The 17,362-nt window shown below is 24.2% G+C and overlaps 9 protein-coding genes across 9 annotated transcripts; 4 read left to right on the forward strand and 5 right to left on the reverse strand.

The window, feature by feature from the left end:
• Positions 1 to 14: 14 nt before the first annotated feature.
• SRAE_2000203100 (Endosulphine family-containing protein) lies at positions 15 to 453 on the reverse strand (the record flags this gene model as incomplete). Its single annotated transcript, XM_024653053.1, has 2 exons — positions 15 to 287; positions 340 to 453. 2 exons carry the CDS (start codon positions 451 to 453, stop codon positions 15 to 17), a joined length of 387 nt encoding a protein of 128 aa, XP_024506567.1.
• Positions 454 to 649: 196 nt separating this feature from the next.
• SRAE_2000203200 (Ribosome biogenesis protein WDR12) lies at positions 650 to 1,944 on the forward strand (the record flags this gene model as incomplete). Its single annotated transcript, XM_024653054.1, has 2 exons — positions 650 to 705; positions 762 to 1,944. 2 exons carry the CDS (start codon positions 650 to 652, stop codon positions 1,942 to 1,944), a joined length of 1,239 nt encoding a protein of 412 aa, XP_024506568.1.
• Positions 1,945 to 2,077: 133 nt separating this feature from the next.
• SRAE_2000203300 (Corepressor interacting with RBPJ 1) lies at positions 2,078 to 3,150 on the forward strand (the record flags this gene model as incomplete). Its single annotated transcript, XM_024653055.1, has 3 exons — positions 2,078 to 2,705; positions 2,767 to 2,875; positions 2,961 to 3,150. The coding sequence occupies 3 exons, from the start codon at positions 2,078 to 2,080 to the stop codon at positions 3,148 to 3,150; spliced, it is 927 nt and encodes a 308-aa protein (XP_024506569.1).
• A 947-nt stretch (positions 3,151 to 4,097) lies between these two features.
• Positions 4,098 to 4,948, reverse strand: SRAE_2000203400 (Endonuclease G, mitochondrial; the record flags this gene model as incomplete). The annotated part of the gene is made up of 2 exons (XM_024653056.1): positions 4,098 to 4,583; positions 4,634 to 4,948. 2 exons carry the CDS (start codon positions 4,946 to 4,948, stop codon positions 4,098 to 4,100), a joined length of 801 nt encoding a protein of 266 aa, XP_024506570.1.
• A 161-nt stretch (positions 4,949 to 5,109) lies between these two features.
• On the forward strand, positions 5,110 to 6,333 carry SRAE_2000203500 (Phosphatidylinositol 5-phosphate 4-kinase; the record flags this gene model as incomplete). The annotated part of the gene is made up of 1 exon (XM_024653057.1): positions 5,110 to 6,333. One exon carries the CDS (start codon positions 5,110 to 5,112, stop codon positions 6,331 to 6,333), a length of 1,224 nt encoding a protein of 407 aa, XP_024506571.1.
• A 170-nt stretch (positions 6,334 to 6,503) lies between these two features.
• On the reverse strand, positions 6,504 to 8,764 carry SRAE_2000203600 (DEP domain and Winged helix-turn-helix DNA-binding domain-containing protein; the record flags this gene model as incomplete). Its single annotated transcript, XM_024653058.1, has 2 exons — positions 6,504 to 8,501; positions 8,552 to 8,764. The coding sequence occupies 2 exons, from the start codon at positions 8,762 to 8,764 to the stop codon at positions 6,504 to 6,506; spliced, it is 2,211 nt and encodes a 736-aa protein (XP_024506572.1).
• Positions 8,765 to 8,894: 130 nt separating this feature from the next.
• SRAE_2000203700 (Hypothetical protein) lies at positions 8,895 to 9,281 on the reverse strand (the record flags this gene model as incomplete). Its single annotated transcript, XM_024653059.1, has 1 exon — positions 8,895 to 9,281. One exon carries the CDS (start codon positions 9,279 to 9,281, stop codon positions 8,895 to 8,897), a length of 387 nt encoding a protein of 128 aa, XP_024506573.1.
• Positions 9,282 to 10,193: 912 nt separating this feature from the next.
• SRAE_2000203800 (Hypothetical protein) lies at positions 10,194 to 10,862 on the forward strand (the record flags this gene model as incomplete). Its single annotated transcript, XM_024653060.1, has 1 exon — positions 10,194 to 10,862. The coding sequence occupies one exon, from the start codon at positions 10,194 to 10,196 to the stop codon at positions 10,860 to 10,862; it is 669 nt and encodes a 222-aa protein (XP_024506574.1).
• Positions 10,863 to 10,971: 109 nt separating this feature from the next.
• Positions 10,972 to 14,494, reverse strand: SRAE_2000203900 (Transmembrane protein 26 family-containing protein; the record flags this gene model as incomplete). The annotated part of the gene is made up of 5 exons (XM_024653061.1): positions 10,972 to 11,577; positions 11,647 to 12,268; positions 12,567 to 14,050; positions 14,093 to 14,309; positions 14,472 to 14,494. The coding sequence occupies 5 exons, from the start codon at positions 14,492 to 14,494 to the stop codon at positions 10,972 to 10,974; spliced, it is 2,952 nt and encodes a 983-aa protein (XP_024506575.1).
• Positions 14,495 to 17,362: the final 2,868 nt, after the last annotated feature.

Raw genomic sequence — 17,362 nt, forward strand, 5'->3', positions numbered from 1 at the left:
ACTTAAACAAACAATCAATTTTTTGAAAAAAGTTCATCCTGTTCATGATGGATATGTGGGGTTGGTGATAGTTTACTGTGTACATCGGGAAATAGTATAGAACTTTTACGTTGTGGAACATTTTCTGGTGTTGGTACTGTCAACCCATCTTCATTAATTGCATCTAATTCTTTTGGTTGTGGTGGTGGAAGCGGCTCATTGCAACTTTGATTTAATGGATGAACACGAGGATGTGCTTTCTTTTCTTGTTCTTTATTCATATTATAGTCACCAGAATCAAAAAATTTCTAAAAAAATTTTATAATAATGTTATATGATAATAAATAAATATATACTTACTCTTTGGTTTAGACGTTTTTGTAAAAATTTAGATGTTGGAATTGATGGAAGATCCCCACCTTTAGCTTTCAACAATTCTTCTTGTTTTTTTTCTTCGCTTAATCTAACATCCATTCTTTTTTATTAGTAATTATTATATTTAGTAAGTTAAATTACTATAAACAGTATCGAAATTGCTAAGCAACAACAAGCATGTGTTCGATAAGAAAACATACATAGACTCTTTTTTCCAATAGCTTCTTCGTTTCAGGAACAACTGCATTTTAAAATAATTTTTACTTAAAATTAAGGATTAGCAGAACAAAATATTATGACTTCCGGAGATAATCCTCATATTGCTGTGTCTTTTTTTTCTAGAGATCCTATGTAAATTTTTTTTTATAAATAAATATTATTTTTAACATTTATTTTTTATTTTTCAGATTAAATATACCAGATGATATCTTTAATATTCCAACATCATCAGATGTAGAAAAATTAAATCTCCTCATTAAAACTGCTATTGATGATTGTGATATTAACTTTAATTTTATTGTTGATAATACTTTAATAACAACTACAATAGATAATTATTTGATTGAAAGTGGTAAAACAATTGAAGGATGTTTGAAAGTTGAATGTATTGGTAAACAAAATCCTCCCAGACCTGATAAAGATATACCTCATAATGATTGGGTTGGTGCTGTTAGAGTTACTAATAATTACATAATTTCTGGTACATTTGATGGAGTATTAAATGTTTTTGATCATAGTGGAAAAAATATCCTTAAGAAAGAAATTACAAATGATCCAATTAAATGTATGGTTGTTAATATTGATCAAAATAATGATAAAGTTTTGTGTGTTACTGGACATCAAGATCAAACATTAACTCTTAGTGAGATAACAAATGATGAAAATAAAAAAGTTCAATTAGCAACAGTAGCTATTTTACGTGGTCATGCTAGATCAGTAGATTGTGTTGCAATGAGAAATGATAAAATTGTTTCTGGAAGTTATGATACTACCTTAAAAGTATGGGATACAAGTTTAACAAAAAATGTTTTTACAGATAACAATAAAGAAAAAAAACAGAAACTTACTACTGTTACAAAGACACCACTTGTAACATTACAAAGTCATAAAGAAGGAATATCTGGAGTTTCATGGAGTAATGAGAATGATAAACAAGTTGCTACTGTTTCATGGGATCATTCTATTATACTGTGGGATCTTGAAACATCAACTGTTTCTTCAAAAATTGGATCAAATAAAAGTTTCACTTCAATTGCAATGCATCCTTCAAATTCAACATGCATTACTGGTTCAGTTGATCCAATTGCCAGACTTTATGATGTTCGATGTAACACTGGAGCTATGGTTAAATGCTCTTTCCAATCTCATAAATCGTGGATTAGTGCTGTTGATTGGTGTAAAACAAAAGATCATCTTTTTATAACAGCTAGTTATGATAATTCAGTAAAGATGTGGGATGTTCGTGCTCCAAAAGTTAATCTTTATGATCTTTTTGGTCACGAGGATCGTGTTCTTTGTGCTGATTGGAGTGATTTTGGTATTATAGCTAGTGGTAGCGTTGATGCAACTGTTAAAACTTTTAGAACATAAGATATTATCGTTTTTTGTTATTGTTTTCTTTTGTTAAAGTTTGTTTTTTTTTATATTTTTAATATTAATTGGTTTTATCCAATAGTTTATTTTTTTAAAATTTTTGTACTTTCCACTATTTTTTTTTTAGAAGATGGGAAAAGGATTTCAAAATTTTATGTCCAAGAAGGATTTTCATCCTTCGGCCATATGGAATTTGAAAAGGAAATATGAAGCACTTGAAAAACAAAAAATGGAAGAAAAAAGGCAGGCAGAAATGGATGAGTTATATAAAAAAGAACAAGAAATTTTAGAACATAAAGCACTTCTTGGAGATGAAAAAGCTAAACTTGGTCTTAGTTTTATGTATGATGCTCCAGCAGGTATAAATAAAAGAGAAGAAGAAAATAAACCAGAACCTAAATTTGAATGGCAAAGGAAATATAATGCTCCAAGGGAGGCGTATGCTAGAAACAATGACCAAATTGTAGATCAGCCATTTGGTATTGAAGTGAGACATGTAAGATGTGTAAAATGTAAAAAATGGGGACATCTTAATACTGATAGTGAATGTCCAATGTTTTCAAAAGACGATGAATTTACCAGTACTAATCCCTCAGAAATATTTAAAGCTGGAAAAGCAAACTCATCAGTTGCAACTAAACAAGAGCCTTCTGTAAGTAAAGGACAATTGATATATGAAATGAAAGAAGAGCATGGATTATTATTAAAAGAAAAGATATTATCTAATATTCGTACAGATGAATGCTTGACGTCTCTTGGTAAAAGTGAAGCAGAAAAAGCAAAAGAAGAAGCCTTTCAAAAATTTTATGCTAGTTTTAGCGATGCAGATAAATATAAAATACTTCAAAAAATTCTTAAAAAAGAGGCAAAAAAAGAAAAGAAAAAAAAAAGGCGTGAAGAAAAAAAAAAGCACAAATGTAAATAAATTGTAAATATTTTTTGTATAATAATAATTGGTATTAAACCATTTTTATTTTTTAATAATTTTTTTTTTTACTAATTTACAATTTAAGAATGTCTAATGTACAAAAAACTATTTCAAAAAAAGAAGCTCAAAGACAAGCTATAGATTTATCAGAAGCTTTAGATGGATTAAGTAATTTATTGTTTAAATTGGTTGAAAGAAAACGACAATTAATTCTTGAACATGATATGTTGAAAGAGGAATTGGTCAAGAAGTCATCAAATAAACAAAATAAATAAAAGCCACATACAGTACCTTTCATTCTCCTTGTAATTACTTTCTTAAGATTGAAAATTTTTTGAAAAACATTGTAATCACTAAAACTTATATAATTCTTATTATTTATTATTTTAAATATATGTCACCTTGATAGTTCGTTTTTCTACATAAAAAAAAGATACATTTTGAAATAATAGAATAAAGGAACTTTTATTACATAATATAAAATATTTTTTTTTACATATTTAAAATAAAAATTTTACTTTTTATCTAGTTTTAGATATTTGTTTAAAAAAGAGAACTATTCAACGTTTAAATGCACTAAAAAGTAGAAAATTAAATAATAAAAATCATATTTTAAAATAAAAACAGGAACAATATAAAATATTTAGAAAACAATTCTAATGTTTAAAAATTTTTGTAATTTCTTTCAAACTTTTTTGATTATTTTATTGTCATCTACCATTCCACATTTATACATTTCCCACCTTAAAAAAATTATTATAATCCAATTGCTATTAATAAAGTTATGAATACCATTGTGAAAAATGCAGTTTATTTAAAAGATTTTTTCCGCAACGATATATATAATTTTGTTGTTTTCAAAAATTCATTATTAAACAATAAAAATAAGGTAGGTGTGAAAAGTGAAGGCTTTATTTATTTTTAAATTTATCTACAGTATATTTATTTATATATTCAAATGACAAAAAAAAATGATTCACATGAAAATTTGTTATGAAATAATTTTTATTGTAACTAAATGTATAAAATATTTTTTTAAATCTTCATTAAAAATTGAAACAACAGGAAAATATTAAAAATTAAATATAATTATTTTTAAATTTAGCTTTAAAAAAGATTAAAAAACTTAAAAGTTACTTAAGGAAAACAGTATATATTAGATGGCAAAATTTTTTAAATATAAAATATTTCTTTTTCAATTATAATATTATTAAGTAATAATTTAATTTAATAACATTTTAAGTTTGCTAAAATCAATTTTGGGAAATATCCTAAATCCTGTATAATTTTCGATATCACTTATATTACTTAGAAATTTATTTACAGATCCTGATATTTCTGCATTAGGCATAATATAACTTTGATATGTAACATTATTGTCATTTGAAAAAATAATAACTTTAAAAAAATGTGTTGGTACAGCCACTCTTCCTTTTAGTACTTCATACTCCATTATGTATAACGTTCTATTACCCCGTTCAATCTTTTTTGGTATAAATAAGGGACCCGTAAGGATATGGGCAGTTTTATAAATACTTTTTTTTATATATGTCCGAATTTTTTCTTCTAAATGACTCCAAAGTCCTTGGTTAAAATTTTTTCCCACTTGAGGTGCAATATTGCTTAAAATAAAGGTATTTTGCATAGTTTTATTTGAATGTAGATAATTGCCAGCCGCAGCCATGTGACCCCTATCATAACCTGACATCTAAAAAAAGACATTATTAAAAATAATCATTTTTTTAAAACGAAAATTACATAATAATCTTTAGTTGTTGATTGAAATGTTTTGTAAAAATTTTTGTCAGAAACAAATTTTTTATTTTTTCTATTGTTACCTTGAGAACGATTTAAATTTTTTAAATTAATAACTTCAAGTACCCAGTACGGTATTCTGTTTCTAGTATCATAACTAATTAAAAAATCGTCCATACTTCTAATATTATCACTTGTAGGTATACCATACTTTTCTAGTTCTGTTTCAAATGTCCCATAGTTATAATAGAGAATACCAAATATCAGGAAGATAATAGTTACCACTATAAAAATATGGATTGCTTTTCTTTGTTCCATTTTGTTTACAAAAGAAGGCACATCTTACAACGAAAATAACAACAATGTTCAATATTATTGCGCATTCATTTATTTACACTAACTTTTATTATATTATTTTTTTAATATTTTTTTTTAATATTCATTAATTCGAACATTTTTACACTTTTCAGATAGACACAATGGAAAGGAGTACAAAAAAAAAATTTAGAGGAAAAAAAAAAAAGTGTCTCATACCAAAACTTAAATTATTCCGTTCCAAAGAACCAATTCTTTCTGTTTTTATGTGGGGAATTAATCATACTATGTCCGAATTAATGCATGTACCTCCACCTGGTCTTTTACTTCCAGATGATTTTAAGGCAAGCTCTAAAATTAAAGTTGATAACCATTTCTTTAATAAAGAACATATGCCTTCGCATTTTAAAATTAAACAATACTGCCCTAATGTTTTTCGTTCAATTCGCGAACAATTTGGGATTTCACAACGTGAATTTTTAGCATCATTAGTATATAATGAACCTGAATTAGTTGTTGCTGAAAGTAGTGGAACTTCAAAATTATATATATCTTATGATAAAAAATTTGTAATAAAAACACTTGACTCTGATAATGTTGGAGAGTTACTTTCTATCTTACCAAAATACCATGAATATGTTGTATCAAAAAGGGGAAAAACATTACTACCACAAAATCTTGGTCTTTATAGAATCACTGTTGATGGTGATATATGTTATCTTTTAGTTATGCGAAATATCTTTGGCTGTAAATATGCAATTCATAAAAAATATGATCTTAAAGGTTCTACTATTCAAAGACAAGCTTCTGAAAAAGAACGCACAAAGGACCTTCCAACTTTTAAAGATAATGATTTTTTGGATGATAATTATAAAATATATCTGCCTAGTGATGCAAAAGAACAGTTAATGGGTCTTTTGAGGTCCGATACTGAATTTTTGACAAAACTTCATTTAATGGATTATTCACTTCTTGTTGGTATTCATGATATTGATCGTGCAATTGCAGAAGAAGAAGCAAAAGAACCAAATATTCACTCATCTCCTGGGGGTGAATCTTCTGGAGGTGAGGAAATAATGTGCCCATCACCGCCAGACTCTCCTCTTCCTTCAACAGGGGCGTTTACAACAAAATCTGAAGGTATTGATCTTGAAAATGAGTTTTTTGCTATAATATCTAGTCCAGTATCAGATAAAAAATTGATATATTTTATTGGATTAGTTGATATTTTAACGTATTATGGTGTTAAGAAGCGCACAGCTTCAGCAGCTAAGTCAGTTAAATATGGTTCTGAAGCCAAAGAATTATCTACAGTAAAACCTGAACAGTATGCACGAAGGTTAATTGAATTCATTAATAAATCCGTCGTCACCCCATCCTCAACTTAATAAAATTAAAATGTAAGAATAAATTTAAGAAAAATTAACATAAATTTTCTACTTTCTTTTTTTTTTTTGTAATTAAAATAATAATATATTTCTAAATAAAGGCAAAAATAATTACAAATATATTTTAAATAAAGACAAAAATATTACATATATATTAAATATTATAAAAATTATTTAGAAAAAATAGACTTCACAGCTGAATACAATCTTTTAGATAATTTGGTTGTATTTTTAGGGAACATTTCATAGTATATGTATGGATAACGTGATTTAAATGTCTCCAGTTCTTTTTTACGAACAGTGTTAGTTAAATTAGGATTTGTTATGATGTATGTTAGTTGAGTACGAAGTTGCTTGTTAACATATTGGAAACATCGGTAACATTCGTGATCTGTGCATAATTTACCGTCTTCATGTAATTTTTTAGTTGGCCTTGGTGGTGATGTTTTATGAAGAGCTGAGACCGTCGCCTGTATCTTTGGTGGAAAAGTAAATATCTTGGAGAAATTATCTAAAAAGAATGTTGTTATCCATACAGAAACAGTCATAGAAGTTGAATCCACCAGAATATTTGAAAAATCACGCAACAAAAAGTAGCGATTTGGTACATCTTCTTTAATTTGGAATGAAGAATTTTCTTCCACTTCAACCATATATTTAACAAACAACTGTATTCTCCTTCTAATATAAGAAGGTAATAATAATAAAAGTGAAGAAATTAAATCAAGAAACTCTGCAGAATCTTCTTCCTCAATATCATATGTAAGTAATCCACTGCCGAGAGTTCTACTTGTATCTTTCTCAAAAACAAAAATATTCCTTTCATTTTTCCAATCAAAATCTTCAGGTATAGAAGCCAGGAATTCATTTGACAATGGTTTGAACTCTTTCAAAATGTTTCGCCCATTTTGTTTAGAATACTTCAATGTCATTCGGATTTTTTTGTTATCACTTTTGTAGAAAAATGCCATTTTTAAGATTAGTTTTGTAAAATCATCAGGAAGATAAGGTCTACCTTCAAAATGATCTAATTGATCTGCCTCAATCATATGGAGAAGGTTATCATACTCTGACATATCCTCAACAACTTTACCATTATCACTGCTCTCTGTTACTGCAGAAATAGATGACAGAATTCGAGGTATTACATCATTTTCAGGTTCTACATAGACGATTTGATTTACATTAACATTTTCAAGATTCCTTTTTAAATCACTACAAGAATAATTTAATTGCTTTAACAATTTCCTTCTAACTTCTGAACCAACTATCTCTCTTAAGAATCCCCTTAATGCAACACCATAAATCATTTCATGAGTTAAGGCATGACCGTTAGGACCACACTCAGCAAATATTTCTCTTTCACCAGAATCTGAAGCTGTATCAGAATCATAAAAAATTTCAAAATTATCTTGATCAGTATACAAAATAACACTTGTTCTTGATCTATTGCTATGTATAGTTTCAAAAACTTTGCTATCTGAATTGATGACAACCAAGTTAGAATAGGAAGTTGATGGATATGTAATAGTGTTAAAACTGGTTGAAGAAAAATCACTCTTACTAAATCTAGAATTCCTGTTAACTGGAGTCGATGGGGATAATTCAATTTCTTCTGGTATAGTATTGTCGTCACTCTTATTTTCAGTTGAAAGTGAAATATATTCTGGTATAAGATTCTCAATAACATTTGTTGTGTTTGGAGACAACTCGGGACTTTCCATTGGAAGAGAACTATTAAATCCAGAATCTTGACTAAGTGATATCATTCGTTGTCTTGTATTATTGTAAAATACTCCTCTTTTTGTTGAAAAAGTTGACTGTTCAAATCGACAACTTTCCGTTGGATTAAAGTCATAAGGAATTTCGGGAAAAGTATAATTTTCATTAATACAATATAATTTTGATGTTGAATCTTTAAAATTTTCCTCCTTACTATTTTTTCCAACTTCAATAATAAATCCTTCACGTAAAAAATATGACAATAATGATATAGAAATACTTCTATAATCTGTACCAGGTTTAGGGTCATATACTCTTGGTACAATATTTGTCATCAAAAATAAAGTAGCCTCTCTACCAGTAAAGGAATCTTTGTAACTTTTTAACATCTTCGTATGAACTGTCCTAGGAACACCATATTTAAAAAGTCGTCCAATTATAACAAACTATAAAAATTAAAAAAAAATTATTTATTTAATAAATTTTATAAACATACACTTCTTGTTTGCCTAAATTTGCCACTTTTCAATCCATCAATATCTTTTTGAGATATCCATTGTTCTCTTGATTCAAATGTACTGAATCTATGGTCAAACCTATGTTTTCCACCAAATTCATTGTTGCTAAATCGTTTTTTTGGGGTATGACCTTCAGAGTTGAATGAAGAAATTAGAACGGAATTTCGAAGCTTCTTAACAAGAGCAACCATTGTTAGTAATTATGGAAAAACAAAAAGAAAATGACAAAATGAATAAATGGAGTAAAGTATAGTAAAAAAAAAGAAAGAGACTAGAAGTAAAAAAGTCATCAAAAATACAAACATTTATTTGATTGGAAAATTATCTACGATGAGGTCTATTGCTAATTAATGATTTAGAAATTTTTTCAAAATTTTGACTTTGACCAGCCCTTAGTTTGGCCAAATCTACATATCCACCTGATGTTTGTTGAACTACAGAACTTGTTCCTGTTGCCTGAGTTGTCTCATTATATTTTTCACCTCTTTTTTTCTGTAATCTTATGTCAGTAGGTGGTGTAACAGAAGATGATGTTAAAAGATTATTTGATGTATTTTTATTATATTTTGAATTAATTTTTGACACTGAAATAGAAATGTTTACATCATAGTCGTTTTGTGAATTGAGTAAGATTGTATGGAAACGTTCCATAATTTCTGGTAATTTATTTATTCCATCTTCTGATGATTCAAAAACAATTCTTGTCATTATTAATTATCAATTTTAAATACTAAAAGAAAATTATTAAATTTTGTTTATTAATATAATACAATTTATTTTTAAAATTTGCTTTTAAAATTTTTTTCTTGTTTACAATTTTAAATGATTACATAAATTTTTTTTTTGTATAAAGAATTAGGAGATATCCTGAATTTTATAAAGTTTTTCTATTGTGGAGTTATTTAAAATGACGATATCCATTTTTATTATTCAATTTTATAGGAAGTAGTATGTAATTTTTCAAAATAAATCCAAATTTATATATATTGTAATGAAAGTATGAAATACTAAAGAAAATTATAGGGAAAAGATTTTTTTTACACAATGTACAAAGTTATAATTAACAATAGTTTTAAATTAATACATTTTTTAACTGAAACAGTTAATTTTTAAAATTTTAACATAGGGAATTTTATTTTATATTTTTAGTGATGGGAAATTTTACAATAAAAATTGTGCCAAAAACTATAAATATTGTTAGATAATAATAATGTATATTTAAATTTTGTATAAAATATTACAATTAAAGTTTTTATAATTTCTATAAAAAAAATTTATTGTGTCATTTGTAATAATTTATTATCATACAAAAAAAAATATTATTTTTTAATTTTAAAAAATGTGTATAAAATAAATTTTACTAGAAATATTATAATTATAATTATTATTATTAATATATTTATATTCAAAAGAAAATTTATTATTTAATATACACTAGTTAAAAAAATTATTTTTTATCAAATGATGTTAACAAATGTTTGTATATGTTTTTTATTAATTTTTCCTTTTATTTATGGTAATATTAATATAACATTGTGTTTTATAAAAAAATGGAAAGAAACATTGATTATAAATAATCAAAGTCCATTGTGGAATAGTTATCCAAATGTCACTGTCAAGATGTATTTTTTTAGAAAAAATGAAATTCATGTTGAATTATTAAGAGTAAGTATGATAGAATCAGTAATACCACAAGAAATGTATCTCCCAAATGATAAGTATAAAGGAATTAAATATCCTTGTTTTAATAGAAATATTTCATTACCACAACAAAATGAGAACAAATTTATTTTAGACAATATTCTTTTATATACTTCAAGTGATGAAGAATTTGGTTATTCATTTTTATATATAAAATATAATAAAATAATATATGAAAGATTGCCATTTGAAGGTTTTGTCCTAACAAAAGAACATCTTCTTTTAATTGATACAAAATTTGATACAGAAACAGTTATTCCTGCCTCCTCTTTAATGATTGATGGGGCTATTGATAATAACAAACTTGGTAAAGATATTTTGTTATATAACTCTGGTAATAAAATAAATAATATTTTTTCAAATCACTCAGAAGGAGATATGTCATTTGTACCATTGATTTTTTCATTTATTTTTTTATGTCTTTATATTGGTATGATTATATATTTTATTTATTTTTGTAGGCAAAGAGGAAAAAAAATGGAAAAGTTTAGAGTTGCTTCTACTATTATTGAAAAAGAATGGATAGCAAAAACTTTATCAGAAATTGATGAAAATGATAAAACTTTCTTGACAGAAACAAATTACTAAATATAGTCTTTCTATAGAATAAATTAAAAAAAAAATATATGTATATATATATAGAATTTTAATATTTGATTTATAATAAAACTAATAATTATTAATATTATTTTTTTTTTTATACTTCAGGTGAATATTTTGGTTTTGTATTTCTAATTCCATTTGAAGATCTTTTTTTTCTTTTTACTCCACTACTATTTAAATGATGAGGTTGTTGTTGTTGTTGTTGATGAGGTATTGGTATTCCTTTCATTTCTATTCTTGAGGATCTTTGTAATGGTGATTGTTGTTGTTGTTTATTTCCAAGATATCTATCATTAAATAAAACAAATCCTCTATATGTTTGAAGGGCAATAATTAAAGCATTTTTACAAATAAAAAACATCATTGTATATGTTACAAGTCTATATTGAAAAATAAGAAAAAGTCGTACACAAAGAAATGGTATATCTTGAAGACCATTAGCTAATACAATAGCCCATATATCTATATCATAGATAACATTTAATTTATTGTTATTATTAAAATTTATTGTTGATTCATCATATTCTGTTACTGTTATTGCAACTCTCATTTTTCTTGCTCTAGTATTTGTTAAAATAAATGGAAATTGTAATAATGATAATGTCCATGCTCCAAGTACTAAAAGTTGGACTGTATAATTTGTATAAACTACTTTTTCTTTAAATACATCAAAAAATTCCACAATATCTGATGAGATGGCCTATAAAAATATTAAATAAATAAAAAATTATTACATTTGGGGATAATTATAAAAAGAGATAAAACAAACCAGATATGCCAATAATATTTGTGATAATTGTTCTCTACTTATCTCACCCTTGGGTAACATCCAACGCCCTATTATAAGTACCACTAGTAATAATTGTTCTATCAATTGAAAATATAAACCATCTTCTTTTCTTAATTCATCATCTTTTCTCCATTCACACATTTTAGTTTCCATTAACCATATTGGTGGTGCTGTAGATGCTATATATAATGCAATTGATGGTGAAAACCATTTTCTTTCATCTCCAACACGCATTATAATAGTATGTGATCCTTCAATAACTATACTTATAGAAATTAATGCAAATGTCCAAATAGAAGATTCACCCCGAATTTTGACAGTTTGCCAAATTGTTAAAATTGAATGTATAATAAATAAACTTCGGGCAAGGATAGCTCTAGTAATATTAAATAATATCATATCTCCTTGACTAAATTTTGTCATAAAAAATTGTGCCTCATCATCAGGATCATTATTATTTCTAAAACTATTTGAAATTTTACGATGTTGATTATGATGATGATGATGATGTTTTTTTATAGTAATTGGTGGTCGATTATGAAGTAAACATGTATCACAATGATCTTCTTCTTCATTTATTCTTAACATTTTACAAATATGTCTAAATAAATTTATACAATATTAAAATATATATTAAACAACTTAGCATAGTAGAAATATAGTTAAATAAATAAAAAGGATAAAAAAGCAATTTTAAATTTTATAGAAATATATATATTTATTTATATTTGAAAATTCCATTACTCCCAAGAGATAGTAATATATTTAGGAAAAAAAAATATGATAAGACAGATGGTAAAAAGAAAGAAAGTATAAAGATAGAATTTATTATTTTTGTAAAAAAAAAAAAGTTGAGATCTAATATTTTTTTTTAAGTATAAAATTAATTATTTAATTACCTTTTTTTAGGTATTTTTGTGATACAAATACCACATCTAAATAAAGGAATTATACATTTTGTACACATAGTTATAATAATAAGAACAATTAAAATACCAATTGATATTTCAAAAATAAACATTAAAAGTTCTGTAGTTGTATTAATTCCATCAAACCATTTTCTAGGATCCATTTGAACAAATAAATTTTCAAGACCTCTTTCATTACACCTATCACACTCTCCAACTTTTGATACCCAACGATGTGACACTGTATATACAGGAAGTGGTACTGATTTATATGGTAACCATGAACATTGTTGTCCTCTAACATCTCCAGCTGGATGAAAACAGACATATCTTGTTGAGTTAACGCTTCCTGGTACTGTTATAATACAATTGAATTCCCTTGTTGAAGTTCCATCTATCAAAACACTAAAGACAATATCTATATTTGTTTTATCCTCTGATGAATATACCATACCAATCACTGTTCCTTTTGCTTCATAAAATGTTATATTTAAAAATCTATTACTTTCTTTATCTAATTGAATTGTTCCATTAAAAGATGAAAATTGACTAGAATGTGTTAACATCAATGGTTTAAATTGTGTTTTGACAGTTCCAAATATACTTATTCCTTCTGAATGTATTACTTTCATTACTCTTCCATCTTCTACATTTATACTTTTTACCCATGGTTCTTCTGTTAAAATATTTCCTAATGAAATGTTTTTTTCGTTATTATTAGAAGTATCAATTATAAATTGTTCTGCATTTAACATTGATTTGTACTTTTGAAGTTTACAATTTTCAATATCAACATGATGAGCATTTTTAATTTTTATTTGACCTTTTCGTATACTCCAAAATCCATTATTTTCTTGACGCATCCAACCTAATTTGTCAAGTGATGTTTCTTGAATATCATTTATTGGTACATTTCCACGAATTAATTTATCACTTTCACCCTCTTGCCAAAAATACATTCCAGGTTCTAGTTGTCTGTGTGGTTTACCCCCTGATACTGATAGTTGTATTTTATTATATCCCATTAATTCAAATTTTGCCTCACCCTTATTTAATGGTATTTCAAAAATATCTTCATCATAAAGTCTCCATCTTTGGTGGATTCTTTCAAAAATTTTATATTGAAATACTAAAATTGTATCTGGTTGTTTTACTTTTATAGTTTTATAAACTAAATTTTTATATGGTTCAAAAGAAATTTCACAACAAACTTCACTTTTTTGAGATCCAAAACATCCTGTATTTGATTGAGAATCATAATATGTTCTATAACAAATATTTTTATTATCACCCATATTACTACAATTTTTATAATTATATGTGGATATTGAGCAAACTTTATCACCACCAGGGCAATCACATATACAATTTGTAGAAACTAATGGTATACCAAAATTATATGATCCTATAATAGGATAATGTTGTTCTAATCTTAAATATTGTAATGTATATAAAATATTTGTTTCATTATTATTCTTAAAAAAAAAAAATATATATATATATAATTAAAAACTTACTGATACTAATAAACAAACTGTATCATTTAAAGACATCTGAAGTTGTGAAACACTAAAAACACTAATATTATTTCCCACTTCATTAGTTTCTTTAATTTCACCTTCCATAATTTGTGATTTAGAACAATGCGGCAATCTATCAATAATGCTTCCTTTTGTAAGCGTATAAAAAAGTGGCAAAAAAATGAAAATAAATAGTTTCATTCTACTACAACATCTATAAATATATTTTTATATTACCTATTGATAAATGAATAGTTATGATAAAAAGTACTTTTGATAAATATAAATAATAATAATAAAGGTCATTTTGATCTTGAAAGCTCAAATAAATAATTTTCAATGTTAAAATATAAGTGGTACTTAAGAATGTGCTTACCTTTTAAAGAAAGAATCAACCATGACCATAACTATTTAATAATTTATATTATGTTTCTTATTATTAATAATTTTCTTTTTATTAACATTAAACATTTAAATATAAGAAAAGTAAATGATAATGATAAAATTAAATTAAAAAATGTTTCCTAAGGCAGTTTATTATAATATATAAATAATAATTAACTATAAAATATATTAACTTTAATATTTATTATATTTTAATAAAATAGTTATAATATTATTTTTATTTTTCAATCAAAACTATATAACCTTGTACCGGAAGCAAGAATGTCAAAATTAATCTGGATAAATAGTATATACCTAAATAGATAATCATTCTTTTCATAATATTATTATTTTGTTTCACATCAATGAAGGGACAAAATTATAATACATAATAATTTTATGAAACAATTTAATAATATATACTCTAATATTTCTCAATGAATTGGACCGTTATTCATCACTGCTTTTGAAGGTCGATCCATAAATATATATTTTAACTATTTTATTATTTATAAAGTTAATTGAGGGATCCATGATATATCTTGCATAAATACTCACAATTATTTTATAATCATATTATATCAATAAACTTTTACAGTTACATTATATAAAGTTAAACAATAGATTGATAAATTTTACACCTACATGTTAATATTATCACTAGATAAATGAAAATTTCAATTATAAATATTATAAAATTAATGGCTGACCTTCTTTAAATAAAATTTACTCAATTCTTTCAGTTATCATTACTATTTTTGCTTTTAAATATAAATATTATTTTATTTATTATTAATAAAAGTTGATTAAATAAAAATTTTATAGAAAAAATAATATAAAACAATTAAAATAATAACCAAATCAAAAAAAATATATATATTTATATTTTCTGTTGATATTTTGATTAAAAAAAAATTTCAGTTAAATTTTCTTAGTATAAAAATCTTGATAGTATCAAAAAGTTTTTTGGAGGATTATTTTCTTATTAGAAGTACATATAATTATACATTAAAGACATGAAATAATTACAGTTATTGTTTCTTTCTATGATCCGTTATTCATTTATTTTTACACTCATCTTTGGTTAATCAATCTCTTAAAATTTCTTTTTCTACATAATGTCAACAAAAACTTTTCTACTTAATTTATACTATTTAGAAATGCCTTTGTCATTATGGTAAATTTCTTTTCATAAAAATGGATAAAAACTAAACTATGTTTTAGTAATAAAAAAAATTATACTCAAGTTTCATGTTACAAAAATGTGATAAAATATTATAACACATTCATTTGTGTATCTCAATGTCTTTTAAAAATTCATCATAATATATAAATATTTATTTAATTTTTTTCCAAAAAAACTTTGCCTTCCATCACGAAATAAATGTCATCTTTTTTATTGAAAAAAGAAACTTTAAATATTCATAAACATTTTGAAAGAATTTAAACATAATTCAAGTTAAAAATTTGTCAACTTTCACCTTTCATTTACATTGCCATAATTATCTATAAAATTTCACTTTTATTTGTTCTATTACTTTATCATTAAAACTTTGATTTAAAAATTTTTTTACTACGAAAAAATATTAGTTGAAGTTATGTTTTGAATTTCAGTAAATTTGAATAAAGTTTAAAAGTGTAAAATTTGAATTTTTTTTTTTAAAAGTAAATATGTTTATACAATAAAAAATGTTAATGTATTTTTTTATTATATTAAAGATATGATAAATTATTTTTATAATAACATTTTTTTTTATATAGTTATATAGAAATATTTGATTGAATTTTTCTGTTGTTGTTAAGCAGTTTTAATAACTGAATATATATGGATTGGTTTTGATCAAGATAAACTTTGTAATTTTAAGATATGCCAAAATCGTTTTATAAGCAATAATTAATTATAAAAGATATATTTAAAATAATTTATATTTATAATAGATAAATTGTTTTTGTTAGAAATGTTTTTTATTAATCTTTTTAAAGTAATATAATATTTAATTATAGATCAATAAAAATGTTTGATTGGCATTTATTAAAGTGTATATTAGTAATGTAACTTTTTACAACATTTAATTATTTTTTTATTAAATTAAAAATTTTATATTAGCATGACATAATAATATACTAAAACAATGTTCATTCTATTTTAATAATAAAAAGTTAACCTTATTGTTTCATAAACATTATAAATATTCACTTTTTTGTTTAAAACTTCTACAATGAATAGGTATCATAAAAATTTTGTTTATTTTTTACAATTAAACTATAATTTATTAGTTTTTAATAAAATATTTTAACTATGGGTCAAGTAATTATACCACCAAATACTATTTCATATATATATTTTTTGTTTTTCATTATATTTTTATTTAGTGTTGTTATTAGTGTTATCATTTACTTTTATCAACTATTTTTACTTCTAATATTGCTTTTGTTATTGTTGATATCATTTTTTTTATCTTCAAATGCTACAATTTTTTATGCTTTACTCAAAATTATTCTTTTTTATTATTTGATTATACAAATAAATTTAAAATATTTGATAATAATGTTGATTTAATAAAAACTACTAAGAATTCTTTTTAAAATTTGTTTATTTTCTAGTCTCAAGAAACTTTTTAATATTTAATGTTAATAATTGATTAATTAGTAAATTAATAGTTATTTTTTTAGTAAAACAATATTTTTTTATAAATATATAATTCGAATTACGAATGTTAAAGAAGTAAAAATTATCTTAGAAATTCATATAATATACTTTTTTATTTTATATCAACTTTATTTTCTTTAAAATAATATAAATTTACTCCAAAAAAAAAATTTATATTAAAATTTAATTAATAATTAGTCTCGATTAAATTTTTAAATGAAAGGATTAAATTA

This window comes from Strongyloides ratti (assembly GCF_001040885.1).
Source record: "Strongyloides ratti genome assembly S_ratti_ED321, chromosome : 2".
NCBI lineage: Eukaryota > Metazoa > Nematoda > Chromadorea > Rhabditida > Strongyloididae > Strongyloides > Strongyloides ratti.